This window comes from Microtus pennsylvanicus, chromosome 5 (assembly GCF_037038515.1).
Source record: "Microtus pennsylvanicus isolate mMicPen1 chromosome 5, mMicPen1.hap1, whole genome shotgun sequence".
Lineage (NCBI taxonomy): Eukaryota > Metazoa > Chordata > Mammalia > Rodentia > Cricetidae > Microtus > Microtus pennsylvanicus.
In genome coordinates this window covers 59,733,369-59,753,297 of record NC_134583.1, presented here as the reverse complement: position 1 = coordinate 59,753,297, position 19,929 = coordinate 59,733,369, and the positions used below count along the sequence as shown (strand labels likewise).

The 19,929-nt window shown below is 46.5% G+C and overlaps 1 protein-coding gene across 4 annotated transcripts in view; it reads right to left on the bottom strand.

The window, feature by feature from the left end:
- Window positions 1-19,929, bottom strand: part of Tmc5 (transmembrane channel like 5) — an 85,394-nt gene that overhangs the window by 14,752 nt on the left and 50,713 nt on the right. For all 4 annotated transcript variants that reach the window (XM_075972006.1, XM_075972007.1, XM_075972005.1 and 1 more), the window contains exons 8-14: window positions 18,534-18,685; window positions 13,729-13,873; window positions 12,990-13,145; window positions 10,080-10,231; window positions 7,418-7,496; window positions 5,719-5,816; window positions 3,775-3,870 (exon numbers count right to left, since the gene is read on the bottom strand). In XM_075972006.1, the coding sequence (XP_075828121.1) occupies window positions 3,775-3,870; window positions 5,719-5,816; window positions 7,418-7,496; window positions 10,080-10,231; window positions 12,990-13,145; window positions 13,729-13,873; window positions 18,534-18,685 (878 nt within the window). The remainder of the gene's footprint in view (window positions 1-3,774; window positions 3,871-5,718; window positions 5,817-7,417; window positions 7,497-10,079; window positions 10,232-12,989; window positions 13,146-13,728; window positions 13,874-18,533; window positions 18,686-19,929) is intronic.

The window sequence follows — 19,929 nt, the reverse complement described above, 5'->3', positions numbered from 1 at the left end:
AAAAGCCCTAGTATGTGTGCATGTGTGTGTGCGTGTGTCTCTCTCTCTTTGTGTGTGTGTGTGTGCTGGGTGCCTCTCCTCTTGTCATTATGACAAATCACCAGAAGATGGCAGCTCCACCCTAAAGGGTTGTTTTGTTGTTGTTGTTGCTGTTTTGTTCTTTTTGTTTGTTTTATTTTTTTATTTTTATTTTATTTTTTGTTGAAGGTGGTTTTTCCTCCAAGACAGGGTCTCATTATGTAGCTCCAGCTGTTCTGGAATTCACTATGGAGACCAGGCTGGCCTTGAACTCACAGAGATCCACTTGCCTCTGCCTCCCAAGGGTTGGGATTAAAGGCGTGTACCAGATAATCCCATGGCTTTTAAATCACTAAATATTTTAAGAGTGCTGACAAATTGTGATGTGGACGTTTTGTTTCTGGGTAGAAAGTAGAACAACTGAAAGCAGAGTCTCCCAGAAGTGTCTGCACGCCCCTGTCCACAGTGACACTGTTCACAACAGTGGAACAACGGAAGCCACCAGAATGTTCACAGACAAACGAGTGGATAAACAGAGTGTGAGCTGACACACACAATGACGTGTTGAATGTGCTTAAGAAGGAAATGGTGCAAATAAGTGAAATAAGCCAGACACAAAAAACAAAGATATATCCCCAAGGATGTATCCAGGGTAGGCAGAGCATAGAACTCTAAGTAGAATGGTGGTTGCCAGGTGCTGGGGAGAGTGGGCATCAGGGAGTGGTTTAATGAACATAGTGTTTAAACTCTGCAAAATGAAAAAGTTCAGACGATGGGTTACATAGCCACGTGATGATTCTTGTTATGTATTTCTGTCAGTTTGAGTGACGATCGCAATGTTTAGCTCAGGCTAACCTTGAACTTGCAATCTTCCTGACTCGGTCTCTCAGTGCTGGCATTTCAGGCATGCACCACAATGAGTGTGCACCAGGTGTTTGTGGGTGGGTGTGCACATGTGTGCAGATGTGCGTGGAGGCCAGAGCACAGCTTTAGGTGTCTCCCTTATCTACTCTCCATCTTTTTTATGACAGCGTCTCTCACTGACCTGGGACGTGGTTATTGGACTGGACTGGCTGACTGGCAATCTCCAGGGCTTGATCCTCCTTTCTCCACCTCTCCAGTACAGGGATTACAGACACACACCTCCACACTCGGCTTTTATATTGGTATTGGGGATCAAGCTCAGGTCCTCATGCTTGAGAGGTAAGCACTCTACTGACTGGGCCACCTCCTTAGCCCAGTTACTTACTAATAGTGAACAATCACAAGAGAGCTCATAAGGGATGTAGCACCCTCATTAACAAAATATGTCTGAGCCAGACATTAGTGAGCAGACATACCATTTTTCTTCAATCTCTCAAATCTTCCAAAGCAAACTATTATCTCAGCCCTTTACCCTCCCCGAAGGTATCCTGGCTGTTGAAATAATGTAGGTGCATGACCTTGGAAGCAAGCCTGTGGCCTGGCAGTACAGACACATCACCACTTAAATACTAACAAAAAGTCCTCCCTTGCTGGAAAATCTGTTCAAAGATAGACTACCTGCAGACAGCCAGACCACGTGGAGCAATTTTAATGAGACATTTGGCAGTTGCCTAACCCGCTGGAGTTTGCAAAACTCTGTTCATCTACTATCAAATTTCACCCTCAATGTAATTTGAAAGCAGCCGCTATTATATGCAACTTCCCGGGAACTAAGGCTCTGAAAAGCCAGGGACCTCAGTGAGTGGCGGGGCTAGCCCCAGAATCCAGGCTTATTCAGCTCCTAATGCATCGCTTTGAAGTCACCCATTTCCCAACAGATAGAACCTGGGCACGTGATCCGACGCACCAAACTCTGGCATGGACTCCATCATGTTTAAATAAGTAAGGAAAGACTCATGGGCTTGTCTAAGGTTTCTAAGTGAGCCTGCATAAAAGGATGGAGGCCAGGGCCTAAGGTGGGATATCTCAGTGGTGAAACACTTGGCTATCATGCATGAGAACCTGGGTTTGGGTTCCAGTACCATCACAGAAATAAAGCAAAATGAAGTTACATGATACAACTAGCTGGTCATCTTGAAAAACAATGGGAAGGGAGGAAGGGAGAGAGGAATGGAGGGAAGGAGGAAGAGAGGAAAGAGGGAGGGAGGGAGAAAGAAAGAGACAGGAGAATTCTACATGATCTCCTGTGTTTTAAGTATTGGTGATGGGACTGGGAATGGTAACACATGTCCATCCCAGCATATGGAAGGCAGAGGTAGGTGTATCAACGTGCGTTCCAGACCAGCCTGGTTTACATAGTGAGTCCTAGGTAAGCCAGGGCTACTCAGAGAGAGCTACCTTGCTCTAAGCTGCTTCAAACAAGAAGCAAAGAAAAAATATATAGGGCTGGAGAAATGGCTCAGTGGTTAAGAACACTGACTGCTGTTTCAGAGGACCCAGGTTCAATTCTCAGCACCTACGCACCTGCTGATAACCATTTGTAACTCCAGTTCCAGGGCATCTGATGCCCTCTTCTGCCCTCTGCAGGCAATGCACACCCATGATGCATAGACATACATGCAGGAAAAACACCCATACGCATAAAATAAAATATATTGGTAGTTGTATTACTCATTTGGAATACTATGGCAAACACCCTTAGCTGGCTAACTTTAGAACAGCATAGGTTTGTTGCTCACAATTTGAGAGGCCAAAAGTTGGAGATTGAATGGCTGGCAGATTCAGTGGTGTCTGGTGAAGTTTACTTCCTGGTTCATGGATGAACCTTCTCACTATCCTCACATGGTCGAAGGGTTCAGAAGCCTCTCATGGGTCTCTTTTATAAAGGGACTAATCCTATTAATGGTGGCACCACTTTAAGACCAAATCTTCCCCTAATACTATCATATTGGTGATTTTGTTTCAATGTATAAATTGCACAGAGCTGGGGGGAGGGGGAATCACAGTTTAATTGGTAAAGTGTCTGTCTTCTAAGTATGAAGATCTGTTTTCAACTACTAGAACCTACATTTAAAAAGCCAAGCATGGTGGCATGCGCTATAATGCTAGACCTGGGAGACAGAATCAAGGGCTCCCAGGGGTTCTCTGAACTGCTTAGCCTACTAGGTGAGTTCCAGTGACAGACCCTGCATGAGAAGAAAGAGAGTGAGAGAGAGGGAAAGAGAGAGAGAGAGGGAGAGAGAGAGAGAGAGAGAGAGAGAGAGAGAGAGAGAGAGAAGGAGGGAGGGAGGAAGGGAGGAAAAGAAAATAATAGAATTTTTTAAAAAAGAATTAACAGTTCTTGAGACACAACAAGATTGTTCTCTGGCTCCGCACGCATGCACACACACATGCATCTACACACACATCAACCTCTCATACATGTATGTGCAGACACATACAGAGAAAGCATTTTAGGTAGAGCAAAAATTCAAAACTGTAGGGGGTAACCCAGAGTTTTAGAAAAAGTTCTGTGGCAGGGGAAGAAGCAGAAGGGGTGTAATGGGCTGGTAAACAAATCAGGCCTGTGACCACCTATAGCCTGTGGGTCTCCAGGGTGCTACCTTGCCTTAAACTTACTCTCATTGGGCAGAAGATGGCACATTCCTTTAATCCCAGCGCTTGGGAGACAGAGGCGGGCAGATCTCTGTGGGTTTGAGGTCAACCTGGTCACTACCATGCCCAGTCACCCACTCAGATTTTAAACAACAGACCAACCCCTACAACCAAAACTCCCAAGTTCACCCCCAGGTGGGAACTGAGGGGGCGCTCCACTGCACTGTAAAAACTTACCAGGCCAGAGTTTGTGCATAGATCAGTTCTAGAACATTCCTGGCAATGTCAAACTCCTGTAAGCTGAGACTTGTGATGAATTTCGTCCCAATGAGCCTGTGAAAACATCCTGCATTTAGTACTCCAGCGACAACTCAGAGCACCCCACCGACCAGGACAAACAGCAGCAGACACCCTCAGTAGCCAGGGATGAAGCTGCAAGTCCTAGAGCTGACGAAGCCCCGAGGACGGTGCCAGTTCTTCAGGAGTCGAGGGAACTGGGGAGACGTGGGATTAGGGCAATGCAGTCAAGTAGGGAGCTACTAGATGGTTGTAAACAGCTCTCGAGGGTGTTGGTTGCCCCCATTATTTAAAATAGCCAACCTGCTTTCTGGTTCATCCCATTCTTTGTTACATTTTCTTTCTCATGAAACAAAAAAGCTGAGGACCTCCCAAGCCAAATGCATTTTTAGAAACTGCTTTTTGGTGCTGAGGTTGGAACCCAGGGCCTTGAATATACTAACTATGCACTTTACCACTGAGCCAACCAAGCCACGTTTATGGTTACTGCTCTAGAGCCAGTGATGGTCCGTGTTTCCTAAAGGAGAAAACAAGCTCTCTATATACTTTGGGGAAACTTTCTTATTTTTCTTGTTTCCTTAAATATTATTTTTGCTAATTCTTTGAGAATATCACACAATGCATTTTGATCGTACTGACCCTTCCTCCTCCCACATCCACCCTCTCCACCATCACCTCCCTACCCACGCAACTTTGAATTCTTCTTTCTTGCCGTCTAGTCTAGTCTGCGTTGCCGAACTGCTCTTGGGAGTAGAGCCTGCCCTGGTGTGTGGTTGACCTACCAGAGCTTACATCATTCTTTAATGACATTTTCTTTTCTCTTCTTTTGCTATTATTGTTTTGACTCGTTGTTGATGTGTCTGATATGTATATGTGTGTATCTGTACATACATGTGTGCATGCACATGGCACAGTGTGCATATGGAAATCACAGGACCATCTTGGTATTAGTTCTCCTGTTCTACCTTGGTTGAGACAAGATTTTGGCGAGCTAGTTTTGAAGGCTTCTTCTGTCTCCCATTAGGAGCATTGGGATTATAGATGTGCAATACAACTGTCTTTGTGTGGGTTCTGGGTATTCGAACTCAGAACCTCATGCTTGTATGATTAAACACTTCACTCACTGAGCCATCTCCTCACCCACATTTCTTTATACAGAGAAGTTTCCATATCCCCCAAAATCTCTGTTAACAAAAATGTTTCTCCCCTTTGCATTCAGGGTCTGGACAGAGGCTGGAATAAAGCAAGTCTGGACAGAACTGATGGAATCTGGCATTCAGCCTCCCCATGAAGAAAACCTGGCACAGTACCGTGGCATCTCATTCTAGATGGATATGTCCAGGGCTGGGGTGTGGCTCAGAGGAAGAGAATTTACAAGTCTCAGGCCCTGGGTTACAACCTTGGCAAAAGCGGTGTTAAGAAATAAGAGGCTCACATCAAATCATTACAAAGTGAATGAAGAAAAACAGAGCAGGGCCCCCGCAGGACGAGGGTGTGGCTCAGCCGCGGAATGCTTCCTTAGCACCACAAGGCCTTGTGTCTCTCCCCATCCCAGCACTGCAAAAAATAATATAAAAATAAATCACATCTGGCCAGTAGTCACGGTCAAAAAAAGAATGAGGAAAAGGGAGAGACAGATTCCAACTGGTTCAGTTTCTGTTTTATTTCTGGAATTTTTGTCCAAATAGTAGGTTGGATAGGGTCAACTTAAACCCAATGAGCTGTCAGGTTAAGGTAGAATGTGGTTATGTTAGAAGAGAACAACACCCTGAAGGACAATGGGCGGATTAGACACACACACAGACATGGCAGGAGCCCACGCTTTCTGTTCAGCCAGGCATCAGTCTCTGGCTACAGAGCCACTCACAACTGACTAACGGTTACCTCCTCAGAAACTCTCCCAGTAAGGAATCGGCCAATGAGAACACGAAGTCCATGAGAAGGAGCCGGTAGATGTCCTGGCCAATGAAGGTCTCCCAGCACTGGAAGGCAGACAGAGTTAAGGTCAGGCAGGGCTGGTGGCCCTGATCGGAGCTCATACGGTTGCAATTTGACCACACCTTGTGTACCCAGGAAAGTAGACTTACTCTGTAAAAGCAGCCAGTGTGTGTGTGTGTGTGTGTGTGTATGTATGTATGTATGTATATGTGTATGTATGTATGTATGTGTGTGTGTGCACGTGTGCACACGTGCGTGCATATTCTCTTTCTGAACTTCTCTCTACCCTAGAAGGCTTACCACTCACATGTACAAAGTCTTCCCCTCTCATCACCTCTACTTCTAAGCTATCCCATCTCTGCCCTGTGCCCTCTACCCCCATCTCCCCACCAGGGCCAATCACTTTCCTCAGGAGAGTAAGAAGCATGGAGGGCTAATGATGTCCCTCCTCTTTCTATTTATTGACTCCTGCACTGTCTAGATAGATGGAACTTACAACTAATAAAAGTATCGTTTTAAAGTGACTAGAGGTTCTCCCAAGTTGGTGGGAACTGGTGGACGGCAACCTCTGCAGGAAGTCAGAGCTAAGAGAAGACATACTGGCAGCTTTCAGGTCTGGCTGAAGGGGAAGGAAGGTTTCCATACTAGCCCAAGGACTCAAGGATGGATAGATGGTAGATGAAGTGGGAAATATGGAGAGATGGATGAGCGACTTGGAAGATGGGTGGATAAATGGATGGATGGGGATATGTCTGGGTAAATGGATGCATGGCTAGGTGGATAAGTGAATAGATGATAGTTGAATAAGTGGATAGCTGTCTTAAGGAATGGATGGATGGATACATAAATGAATAGCTGCATGGAAGAATAAATGGGTAGCTATAACATGGTTCATTCTCTAGCATCCTAGTTTAGAAAGCTGGTTCTGAACATCTTTGATGATTGGAGTTTGGCGAAGATACTGTGTGATGACAGATAATTTGAATCCAGACATTGCAATGTTATTTTGGTCAGTGTGGTCCCTTGGGGACCCAGCATGCCTAGCCCTGGAAGTGAGCCAAAGAAATAGAGAATCTCTTAGTCTGCCACTGGACTTCAAGGAAAAGGCTTTGGGACCAATGAGGTTCTCTTTCTTTTGAGGCCTTCTGGGGCATCACTGTCAGAGTGCAAGGACCAGAAACCCATGGTCTGAGGCAAAATAAATTGAAAAGTCCTGACGAGTGTGGGAGAGACAGGGACAGCCAGGGTTAGGGTGTGAATGTGCAGATGAGCTTCATGTCTGTGTAACAGCAGAGTCCGTGGTGCCTGGGGCAGGACAAAACGGGACATCAAAGCTCAAGAAGGATCTTGTCTCATCTTCAGGCTATCTGGACAGCTCAGCCTCAGAATTGCTGCCTATGGTATGCCCATCATAGGCTGGTCACAGCTGATATCGCATAGTGCCCATCTTACGGATACAAAGACTGAAACTAAAGAGACTGAGTGTATTTGATTGGCATCACAGCTTTTCCACGAAGCCCTCCTGCTTTAAGTTGCTTCCCAGACCAGCTTCTTTGCTCCGCTCTTCCCAAAAGGAAAGTGTGATGGCTGTCAGGAACTAAAGGCCAAGAAACAAACTCAAGGCAGAACAGCATGTAACTCTCACCTCTTCGTCTGACAAGGCCACGATGTTGAGCCAATAGTAACAAAGAATTCCAACGATGGAGATCTTCAGAAGGATGTTTCTAAATAACAGAAGAGGAAAGGCTTTGGTCATCCCAATGGCAGCCTCCTGTGCTGTTGGTCAGTGTGTCCTGTAGGCATGCAGCAGGACAGACATCTCTGCCTGCCCTCTAGGGCTGGATAGTACGATGAGTTCTAGCAGGTGAGCTATGAACAGATGTGCCATGTGCCAGTTCTAGCCTTGGGCATGGCATGTCACTCTGAGACCCCCTAGAACCCACTGCCCTTCTTTGCAAGGGCAGTCAGCACTATCTCAGATGTGCATTGATGCTTCAGCCTGAGTCCCTTGGTGATGAACATGCTCACAACCTTCTCTCCAGTCTACAATGTACACGTAACACTGGCAAGAAATAAACCTTTGTGTCTCATGCCGCTGAGACTTGGGGAGGATTGTTACTGCAGCAAAAACTTAATTCTGACTAATACACTCTCTTCTGTTGACCCTGCAAATGAACCAGTTTCTCTCCCATTCAAACCCATTACAGTAATAAGAAATGTGTTTAATATTTATTTATTTATTTGAATGCTCACCCCAGATGCTCTACTGAGACCCTCACTAAATCATCTCTCTTAACCTTTATAACTCTATCACAGGTGGGTATGTCACACTCATCTTACCCAAACTTCAAGTGTGACAGCAATCCCTAATATTTTCCTCTCTATATACATACCTAATGCTTTTGTTAATTTTCTCATTGTGTTAAAGTGATTTCTGTTTTTTTTTGTTGTTGTTGTGGTTGGCTCGCAGTTTGAGGGTAAAGCCCATCATGTAAGGGCAGACATGGCAGAGGGAGCAGGAGCAGCTGGTCACATTGCATACACAGTTAGGATGCAAGGTGAGATGGATCCAGTGCTCAGCTTGTTTTCTGCTTTTCATTCAGCCTGGGATCCTAGCACACAGGACTGGTGTTGTCCACAGCTAGAGTGGTCTTTCCACTCCAGCCAACCCAATCTAGAAACTCCACAGACGTGCCCAGAGATCTGTCTGCTAAATGATTAGAGAGTCTATCACGTTGACAGTCGATATGAGCCATCACACCTAAGAAAGCAGCAAAGTGGAACTCCGGCCTGGTGGGTTGGAACTCGGAGGAGTTGGAGGGTTGGGAGGAATAATGATGGCACAATAATCATCTATGATTAGAATTTTTCATAGTATAAATAGAAAATAATTGACTCGCTGATTTATTGATTCTTTCATTTACTAATTATCTTTGAGCATTTGGAATGTCCCAGGTACTGTGAGCAAGAAAACAACTTCTTTTTATACACGCTCACACGCGAGTGTGCATGTGTGTGTGTGTGTACATCTGTGTGTGTGTGTGTGTGTGCGCGCGCGCGCATGCATGTGTGTGTACATGCACTGCTGGGGGAGATAATAAATAAAATGCTAAGAAGTAGAAGGAAGCTATAATATAGGGAATAAGAGTGGTTGGGAAGACACCATGAAGGACAACCCTTGAGCGAAAGTCTAAATGAAGTCGGGAAGCAGTCCCCAGGGCCCTATGTAAGAAGAGACTTTCCTGCAAAGAGAGCAGCCAGAAAGAGGCAGGTATGGAGTTAGACATGTCTGAGAACACCAGGAGGCCAGTAAGGAGCATGATGAGGAGAAAGGGTCAGATCTCCAAGGTCACAGAGAGGAGGGATGATCTGTGAGGACAATTTATGCAGCGTGCAGACCCACAGTCAGAGCCAGGAGTTAGTAAGAAAATCGACCAGGGAAAGGCTGCAGGGACAGAAACTGGGTGGCTTCGGTTATTGTATATCACACTTTGGCTGCATCTCTTGTATATAGGAAGGGGCATCACCAAGGAGTCACCAGGAACATCCTTCCTTCTGTTTTGATGGATGAATTACAGAAATATGCCTTCTCCTCCTGTGTGAGGCAGTGGGTACCAGAGCTCTGAGGTCAGGAACCCTTGCACAGTGCTTATCCATCTGTGCAGTGACCCTGGAGAATTGGGTTAATTCCGAGGCCAGCAGCTAGAGAAAGGTAAGCCACCATCTAGTAAAAAAGCATCCATACTCAATAATATTTTCCCAGGGGTCTTTGAAGGCGGTTGTGCTTGGTAGTTTTATGTCAATGTGACATAAGATGAAATCATCCGAGGTTAGGGAACCTCAATTAAGAAAATGCCTCTACAAGACCAAGTTGTAGGCAAGCTGATGTAGGGCATTTTCTTAATTAGTAATTGATGGGGGAATGTCCAGCCCATTGCGGACGGAGCCATCCTTGGGCTGGTGGTCTATAAGAAAGCAGGCTGAGGAAAACATGGGAGCAAGTCAGTAAGTAGTGCCCTTCTGTGGCCCCTGTTTCAGCTCCTGCCTCCAGGTCCTTACCTCATTTGAACTCCTGTCCTGACTTCCTTCAGTGATGAATAGCATTGTAGACATATAAGTCCTCCCAGCTTGTTATCAACCATGGTGTTTCATCACAGCAATAGAAACCCTAACTAAGACAACTGTTAATACACCATATGGCACCCCTCATTACTGGAACACCTTCCTTCAGGAACAGAACTTTGACATTTGAATGGAGCTCCTTCTAGCTCCTGGAAATGATCTAAAATCAGGTGTGTCACACCTACCGGATGAGGAGGACATAGACTTCCTGCCTTGGTACCTCGAACCTCTCCACTAGGCGGAACATGGAGTAGAAGCGAGGCACGACCAGGTTGATGCAGGATACGACAAATGGCAGTAACAGCACCGCCCCAGGGTTCCTGTGCGTCTTCAAGAACTGCAGGGTTGAAGGACACGCCTTAGAGGTCCATGGAGCTGTGCGCCCTTTCTTTCCTCACACTCAGAGCGTCTGAAGTAGAGACCCTCTGCCCCACACTTCAGCTGAGGATACTGAATCTCAGAGCGGTAAGTATGTTTTCCCAGGGTCACCAGCAAGGAAGCACTCAATCAGAACAGTGCTTGTTAGTTTGTTGTTGTTGTTTTTGTCATCTTGATACAACCTAGAGTCAAGTGCCAAGGGGCAGCCTCAACTGAGGAAGTGCCTGGGTCGGATTGGCCTGTGGTTATACATGTGTGGATTGCCTCAGCTGTTAGTTGATGCAGGAAGGTCAAGCTCATGGTAGGGTAGGCAGCACCAGCCTAGACAGGTGATCCTGGGCTGTATAAGAAAGCTAGCTGAATGTGAGAGCCTGTGGGGGAGCCAGCAAATAGTGTTTACTCAGGTCCTGCCTCCAGCTTCCTGCTTGAGTTCCTGTCCTGGCTGCCCCTAGGATGTGACCTAGGATGTGAGTCAAGTACTTCCTTTCCTCTCCAGGTCAGTTTTGGTCAGAGTGTTTTAGCACACCAACACAGTGGCACTAGCACAGTGACCTAATCTCAACGGTTCTGCTGGGACTTGGCTCTCACCAAGATGCTTTGGGCTAGGCTTCAGGTTCTCTTGCTGTGGAAACAAAAATCTATTTTAGCCACAGCATAAGGGAACAAAACATCCCGGGATTTCTCCTGCTACTCTGTTATCATCATCATCATCACCACCACCATCATCATCACCACCACCATCATCATCACTATCACCATCATCATCATTATTAGTGGGGTGAGACAAGGTCTTATTATATCGCCTTGGCTATCCTTGGAATTCATTATGTAGATCAGGCTGGCTTCGAACTCACAGAAATCTGCCCACCTCTGCCTCCCAAGTGTTGGGATTAAAGGCCATGTGCCACCATGCATAGTCCCTATTTTTAATTTGTTTTTTAAACTAAAATATAACTACATCATTTTCTCCCTTCCCTTTCTTCTTTCTCATCCCTCTCCCATGTATACCCTACCCAGCTCACTTTCAAATCCATGGCTTTTAAAAAATTGTTGTCATACATATATATTATATGCATATATACTCATAAATATATCAATTCAATCTGCTCAGGCTCTATAATGTTACTTGTATGTATATTGTTTCAGGGTTAACTGTTCCTGCTACCCTTGCACAGCCTGGAGCAGGTTTGCCAGGCTTCCTTTGTGCTAAGGACTGAACTGGGGAGCAGGCTAGCCCATGAAGTGCCTTTACAGGATGTAGCCCCCTGGTGGTTGCCTCATAGCAGGTAGAGGGCCCTCTGCTAGGCATTTTTCTTGGTGCTATTCCTGTGGTTGGATTTGGGGTCCCATATCCCATTCTCCTTCTCCTGAGGCCTCACCCCTCCTGTATGCACTTCTAGAGGCCTTGAGAGCACCTTCCACCCCTTGGTATGGCTTTGGAACCCCCACATCATGGGTAGGATGCAAAGTTATGAACCCGTGTGTTTAAATACTTGGTCCCCAGCTAGTGGCACAGTTTTAGAAGGCTGTAGGATCTTGGAACATGAAGCATGGCTAGATAAAATACACCACAGGAGGCCAGCTTTCGAAGATCAAAGCCCAGCCTCTAGTGCCCCCCACATTCTCTGCTTCTTGACCTATGGAGACGGTTCACCCACTCCCACCTTTGCTAACCATACCCAGCCACCATGCCGTCCCCTCCAAGAACTGTGAGCCAAGGTAACTCCTTCCTCCCTGGCACTGCTTCTGTCACAACACTGAGGAAATTAGGAGACATGTCTGGGTCCTAATGCTGCCTCTGTCCTGTACTGAGCAGCTGAGGGGGAACCTGGGTGACTGGCACCTCTGAGTCAGGGGAACATCCCTCAAGCCACAGAGACTCGATAGAATCCAGAGAGATGAGATAAGGCCAAGCCTGCCCATAGAAGCCGTGGTTACCAGTGATGATTGACAGCAATCGGGCTTATGCCAGCAGTTGGTCCGGCTCAGCCCAGAGCGGGTGCCTGGATCCTAGGACTTGTCTCTCACTAGCCGCCCTGCACTTCAGGGTAAATGCAGGAGGCAAAGGCTTTCCACCTGCAGATGCCCAGCCACAGATTCCACCCCATGTGGTCAATGGCAGACTCCTAAAGACCGTGACTCAGTTTCCCCTATTAAAATCATACTTTAATATGGCCACTGGCAACCCTTCAAGTATGTGTAAACCTACACCCATTGTTTTCAGACAGAGGTGGAGCATGGTGGAAAGATTACGTCACACAGGGGAGTTCACCTGACAAACTTACAGAGCATCTACCCTGTCAGGTGTCAAAGGGGCCTGGGGACAAACTAACAAAGAATGCTGAATGCCTATAATCTCAGCACTTGGGAGACAGAAGCAGGAAGATCAGGAGTTCAAAGGCGTTCAAGGCTAGCCTCTGTTGTGTGACAAAACTTTATCTCAAAAAAAAAAAAAGCAGAAATGAGAATCTGATCCCAGGTCTCTGCCAAAGCCCCATCTCCACAGGAACCTAGTGCACCTTGCCCTGTGATGTCATGACACCCCCGGGGACTCCTACGTGCCCATCTGAGTCTGTGGTCATGGGAAAAGGGGCAGTTCAGCAGTTTGAAGCAAGCCTCTATGGGTGTGACTGCTGCTGGCCATGAGGCCCAGCTAGAGGCCTCAGTTCTGCATCCTCCCCAGGTCTCTCTCTGCTCCAGCCCTGGGGGTTACTTACCTCAGAGTTATACTCAGCCAAGTAGTACACAGCTACACAGCAGGCTGCGGCCACTCCGGTAGAGACGAGCCAGGCGGCTATGTGAGTGGAAAAGCGGGTCAGCTGCTGGTTGAACGTGAGCCTGTCGTTCTCCTGGCGGATCTCAGACAGGTTCTCCTGCAAGTGTCAGACAGTCAAGTGGACTTGCTGGCCCCTCGCTGCCAACAGCAGAGATCCCCAGGATCGTGGGGCCAGTTCAGACCACGCAGGAGCTGGAGGGGAAGTCTGTGATCAAGGTGAATTATGGGAGACCAAGGGAGAATCTCAGGATGGCAGAGAAGTCCAAGACCTTCAAACTCCATTTCCATCTTAGGGGATCAGAGAGACGCCACAGGCCTGCAGCCACAGTGCTCACAGAAGTGCATTTTCTGCTTTGTTCCCCACCCCTGCTCCTTCTTTCTCTATTCACCTTTCCCTCCCTCCCTCCCTCCCCCAGCCACCCCCTTCCTGCCTCCCTTCTCTTTTATCTTTGCATGTGAAACAAAGCTCACCATGTAGCCTAGCCTGTCTAAACATACAGCCCTCCAGCCTCTGCTGCCCCAGAATGGCAGGTGTACAACCATAAACCACAACAGAACAGAGAAAGGGAAATGGGAAAGGGAAGGAAAAGGGGGTGGGGGGAAGAAAGAGGGGAAAGAGCTATAGCTACACAGGCACGGGATAAAGCTGGTGGGGGAGGACTCTGGGGCCTGGGCCTTACCCTGATCTCTGTGCTCAGATTCTTCTGTTTTAGCTTCACCGCTTTTTCATGGGTGACAGTGAAGTCCCAGCAGAAGACAAGCTTAGCGATCCCTCTGGAGTAAATATGGGGGTTGATGAAGTTGTTCCGGAAGTACTTGGCCATGCTGGGGAGGAAGAAACGAAAATGTCTGAGCATTATCGTGGAGGTGTTGAGGCAGACACGAACCATGTGTGTTTCTCACTGATAATAAAAGGCAGCATGGGTAATCCAAATTCTTCCCTCAGAGAAGGGGAATTACCAGCACAATGTTCTACAAGTGATGGGAAAAGACAGGTGTAGCTTGGAAGCCTACATACTACCAATAGAGGGATCTTTACCCCATTAAGTATTCTGAGCCTCAGTTTCCACATCTGTATAATGGGGATAACAATAGTACCCACCTCACACAGATATGAATGGACCATCCATGTTGCTACAACAAAAGATCACCAAGCTATTGCTTAACATGTCACAGGGTGTCATCTCACATTCCTGGGGTCAGAAGTTAAGAAGGGGCTGGAATCTTGGCTCAGTCGGTAAAACGCTTGCCGTACAAACATGAGGGCCTGAGTTTGGATCCCCAGAGCCAATGTAAAAATGCCAAGTGTGGCCGGGCATTGGTGGCACATGCCTTTAATCCCAGCACTCGGGAAGCAGAGGCAGGCGGATCTCTGTGAGTCTGAAGCCAGTCTGGTCTACAAGAGCTAGTTCCAGGACAGGCTCCAAAAGCTACGGAGAAACCCTGTCTCGAAAAACAAACAAACAAACAAACAAAATATGCCAAGTGTGTTAGCATGTGTTTGTAATCCCAGCTCTGAGGAGCCAGAGACAGGGTCATCCCTAAGTCTCACTGGCCATCAGTCTAGACAGTCAGTGAGCCTAGGGTAGTGGGAAACCCTGTCTCTAAGAAGAGAACCAAGATGCCTCTGGTATCTACACATACAGAGAGAGTCAGGAAATGGATGCCTCAGAACTGATGGCAAGATGTCACAGGCTGGCCTCCTTCTGAAGGGTCGAGAACTGATCCCAGTTTCTTGCCTTCTCCAGCTTCCAGAGGCCTCTCTCCGTCCTTGGCTTGCAGCCTCTTCTCCATGGTCAAGACGAGAAAATAACATGTTCCTTCCCTTCCTCTGACCTTTCTCTTCCTTCCTCCCTCCCACTTCCCTCCTCAGAGGGAGAAGATTCTTTCAGGGTCCCTATGATTTTATTGGACCCACCTGACAATCCAAGACACCCCTCTTTACTTTCTTTCTTTCTTTTTTTGATTTTTCGAGACAGGGTTTCTCTGTAGCTTTGGAGCCTGTCCTAGAACTAGCTCCTATAGACCAGGTTGGCCTTGAACTCACAGAGATCCACCTGCCTCTACCTCCCAAGTTCTGACATTAAAGGCGTGCGCCACCACCACCTGGCACCCCTCTTCACTTTTAAGATCCTTCATCACATTTGTAGGGCCCATGTGTTGTTTTGTTTTTGAGACAGGGTATCCCTATGTAGCCCAAGCTAGGGAACTCGCTATATGGATCAAGCCGGCCTCAAACTTGCAAAGGTTTTCTTGTAGAATTACAGGTGTCCACCACCCTCTCCAGAGTTCCTTTTCCATTGGGTGCTGGTTAATCTTTGCCAGCTTCATTAGACTAAGAAACACCCATATTACTAAGTCATACTTGGGGTGTCTGTGAGGTTGTTTCCAGAGATGATCAATTAAAGGGGAAAGGACCACCATGAAAGTGGAAACACAGCAGGGACCCAGATGAGGCTGCCCAGCGCAGAGATACTCTCTGCTAGGTCACCAGGAAGGCTACCGAGAGGAAGGCAGTTTTGTTCCTCTGACAACTGTTCTGTCTCACAGTGGCCCAGGGACTATGGATGCAAGTGACCACAGACTGAGTTGTATATGGCAACAGTTTTGTCACAGTGATGGGGGTGAACACACCACACAAAACTAATTGGCATGAGTTCTAGGAGTCAGGAAATGGGAACCTGCGGAGACATTACTCAGAAAGCCACAAAAATCATGGCAGGAGGAATTCATTAGCCTCTGTTGGGAGACAATGGGGTGTCTCAGATCAGGAATCCCTTGGCACCCAGCTGGATGTGTTGTCAATGCGAAGTGAAACCAGTACTTCCCTCCCACCATGCATCACCACTGAGTGACAGCTGAAAGATGGTGTTCTAGTTTGATAAGTTTCAATGACGTCCCATTTTTCTTTGAAGGATGATGCTGGCTGGGAGGTCAGAGGAGCTGAATTATGAGTTCCCCAAATTCAGACATGAAAGCTGTAAGCCCTGGTAACATCAGTCTCAGACTGTATTTGGAGATAAGAGCTTTAAAAAGTGGCAATTAAAATAAAGACTTCAGGGTGGGGACTCAGCAAAGTTGCTGCCATTCTTATTAGAAGAAATTAGGCCTGGGAGGCAGCTCCTCTCCAGAATTCCAAAGACAATGAGAGGAGGACGAGGAAGAAGAGGAAGAGGAGGAAGAAGAGGATAGGAGGAAGACGGAGGATGGAGGGCAGAGGTGAGTAGAACCAGACAGACAATGGAAGACATGTGAAGACCTAGGGTGAGGGTGGCTGCCCTAGTCAGCTTCCCATTGCAGAAATACACACCTAAGACTATCAGTTTGTATTGAGAGAAGGCCATGGATTTAGATGCTTCTGTCAAAGTCTACTTGGCCTTGCTGATCTAGACTCATAACAATGCATCATGAAGGGCAGAAGGGCACTGAGCAAATCTGATCAGCTTGTGACCAAGAAGTAGAAAAGCAAGAGCAGCAGGGGTCAGGGCCCCACAATGTCCTTTGATAGGCCCCCAATGACCTGGAGATCTCCCACCTCTCATGTCCTAGATCCAAGCTACAGCAATGGCCTTCTATAATTATGCCAAGGAGAGGCTGCCTCAGAAGAAACCAGCCATGCTATCTCCTCCTGTAGATGGAGACCGCTTGCTTGCTCGTTTCCCGGCCTCTCAGACCCAAATAATCACACAGCAACTACATTAATTATAACACTGTTTGGCCAATGGCTCAGGCATATTTCTAGCTATCTCTTACATCTTGAATTAATCCATTTTTATTCATCTGTGTATCTCCACGAGGCTGTGGCTTACCGGGTAAGGTTCCGGCTGGCATCTTTCTCCTTTGGCAGCTATACAGCATCTCCTTAAGTCTACCTACTTCTCTCTATATCTCTGATTGGATTTTCCACCTGACTTTCTTCTACTAAGCCATTGACCAAAACAACTTCTTTAATAACAATAGTAATAAAATATATTCATTGCATACAGAGGGGAATCCCACATCAACCTTCCTCTAGGATTCCTGACCTCCAGACCTGTGAGAGGACAGATTTCTGTTGCCTTAGCCATCCATGCTAGGGTCCTCTCCAGATGAATACAGAGACTGACAGAGCCCTGTACTCACTTCCCATCTGGACCTTCTCTCCAATCATCCTCCGCCTCGTCTAGCCTGTAGAATTGCTCAGCTATTGCGTCTGTTTTTTGACTGACCCCTCAGTTTCTCTAAAGTCACTTGAACACCTATCTTCTTCCATCTGTCTACATTCTACACTGCAAGACAAGTGCTGTAGAATATTAGTTTAAGACGTGTGACATGACATTTGTTTATGCTGTAGAACATTTGTTTGATGATACAAAGATATGTTGCATTCCTTTATGTTGCATTTGTTTAACTTTGTGAAGCTGTGTAACTTTACCTGTCTAAAACACCTGATTGGTCTAATAAAGAAATGAACGGCCAATAGCTAGGCAGAAGGAAGGATAGGTGGGGCTGGCAGGAGAGAGAATAAATAGGAGAAATGTGGGAAGAGAAGATCGAGGAACAAGAAAAGGAGAAGGAGAGGACGACATCAGGGGTCAGCCACCCAGCCATACAACCAGCAATGGAGAAAGAAAGAAAGAAAGAAAGAAAGAAAGAAAGAAAGAAAGAAAGAAAGAAAGAAAGAAAGGAAGAAAGGAAGAAAGAAAGAAAGAAAGAAAGAAAGAAAGAAAGGTATATAGAGAAAGATAAAAGCCCAGAGGCAAAAGATAGATGGGATAATTTAAGTTAAGAAAAGCTGGCGAGAAATAAGCCAAGCTAAGGCTGGGCATTCATAAGAAAGAATGACTCTGTGTGATTATTTGGGAACTATGCAGTGGGCCCTCGAAGAGCTAACAGTAAAGTAACCAACAACAAACAAGGAGGACACGGACAGCATGGCAGAGAAGCTGTCTGCTGGGTTAGTGTATTTTTAGAGACAAGGTCTAACTATGTAGCCCAGTCTGGCCTGGAACTCAAAATCCTCCTTCCCCACCATCCTAAGTGCTAGGATGACAGGTGGGCACTAGCGTACCCAGCCTCTTGGGTTATAGTTTGAGTTTCTAGGAGTTTGTCTAAGATGAGCCTTAGGGGCTAGGGAGATAGTTCAGTTGGTAAAGCATCTGCCATCCAAGGACAAGGACAAGTTCAATTCCTAGAACCCTTGTAAAAAGTAACCTGCGTATGGTGCTGCACACTTACAATCCCAGCACTGGGGAAGCAGGGACAGATGGCTCCCTGGAACTCATCAGCAGTCAGGCAAGCCTACTTGGAAAGTTCCAAGCTGTAAAGAGACCTTACTTAAATAAAAACAAATAAATAAATAATAAAAAAAACCAAGGTAGACAGTGCTCGAGGAAGGACACCCAAAGTTTTCTGCTGACCCCACAAATGTGTACGCATGTACACATACAACTGCACACATGTGCACACACACAAATAAGCCTGAGAACCAGATCAGAATCTGTACCTGAAGAGCAGACTGAAGAAGCAGATGACCAGGCAGGCTCCGATGGTGAAGATGTAGGCCAACTGCATGTTGTAAAACGGTCCACCTGTCCCATGCTGGATTGTGGAGTTGGTGTAAAAGCCATAGTACATCACTGTATCCGTAAAATAGCCCTGACAGGGACAGTAAAGAGACCCAAGTTAAATGGTTTGCTTAAGAAAGGTGAATGGCTATGTATCTCAGGTCCCTCTCTGCAGTTATTCAGATGTTCATGGTCACTTCTTGGTATCCAAGGAGATCAGCTCTCAGGTCGATGAAGATACTGGCAACAGAGGATAGATGCTCAAGTCCCTTGCATGCAGTGGCCTAGTGTCCACACAGGACCTGTGCCCACCCTCCCGTGTCCTAAATCATCTTGAGATGACATGTTCTATAGATAGACGTTACAATATGTAGATTAGGAGAAAAAGACAAAGCCCAGGATTACTTACATGCTTATAGACATGATTCTTAATATGTTTGTAAATGTGTGTATACATACGCATGTATGTGTGCATGTGTGTGTGTTTGCGTGTGTATGTGTGTGGCATAAGTGCATGAGTGTGCTAGTGAGAAACAAGAGTTCTGATCTATGACTCTCACCTATTCCCTTAAGACAGGGTCTCCTACTGAACCTGGAGCTTGCTGTTGGGAGGCCATGCTGGCTGACAGTAGCCCTCCTATCTCTGCCCATCACCGTGCTCACACATCAGCTGCACACAGCCGTGTCTGGCTTTGTAGGTGGGGGCTGGGGATCCTAACTCAGATCTTCACGTTCGTGTAGCAAGGGTTCTTATCACAGAGATCCGCCTGCCTCTGCCTCCCAAGTGCTGGGATGACAGGCATGCGCCAAAGCTGCCTGACTTTTTTTTAAAACATGCATGTTGAACAGTTTTACAAATCCATGTTCTTCTTGGCATTAATCAGAGTGTACCCACCCTGCTGCCTGTTGAAGCATTCAAGCTCTACCCTGTGAGTGGGCATTGAAGAGGTTTCTGCCCTTAGGGCAGGGCTGCTAAAACTATACTCCAAGGAACCTGCTTTTGCACCTCTGTGAACTAACACTGTCTTTTATTGTGTGTGTGTGTGTGTGTGTGTGTGTGTGTGTGTGTGTGTGACAGAGAGAGAGACAGAGACAGAGAGAGACAGAGACAGAGAGACTGAAAAAAATCAAAGAGAAAAACATTTCCAGACATCAGATCATTTTACTCTCAAATTCTCCAACATGCAACTCTGAAAACAAAGAATCCATTTCTATGTTCATGCCACCATTATCATATTTATCAACTTTCAGAATATTTAGTGATAAAGAGATGGCTCAGCAGTTAAGAGCATTTGCTGCTTTTCCAGAGAACCTGAGTTCAGTTCTCAGAACCAC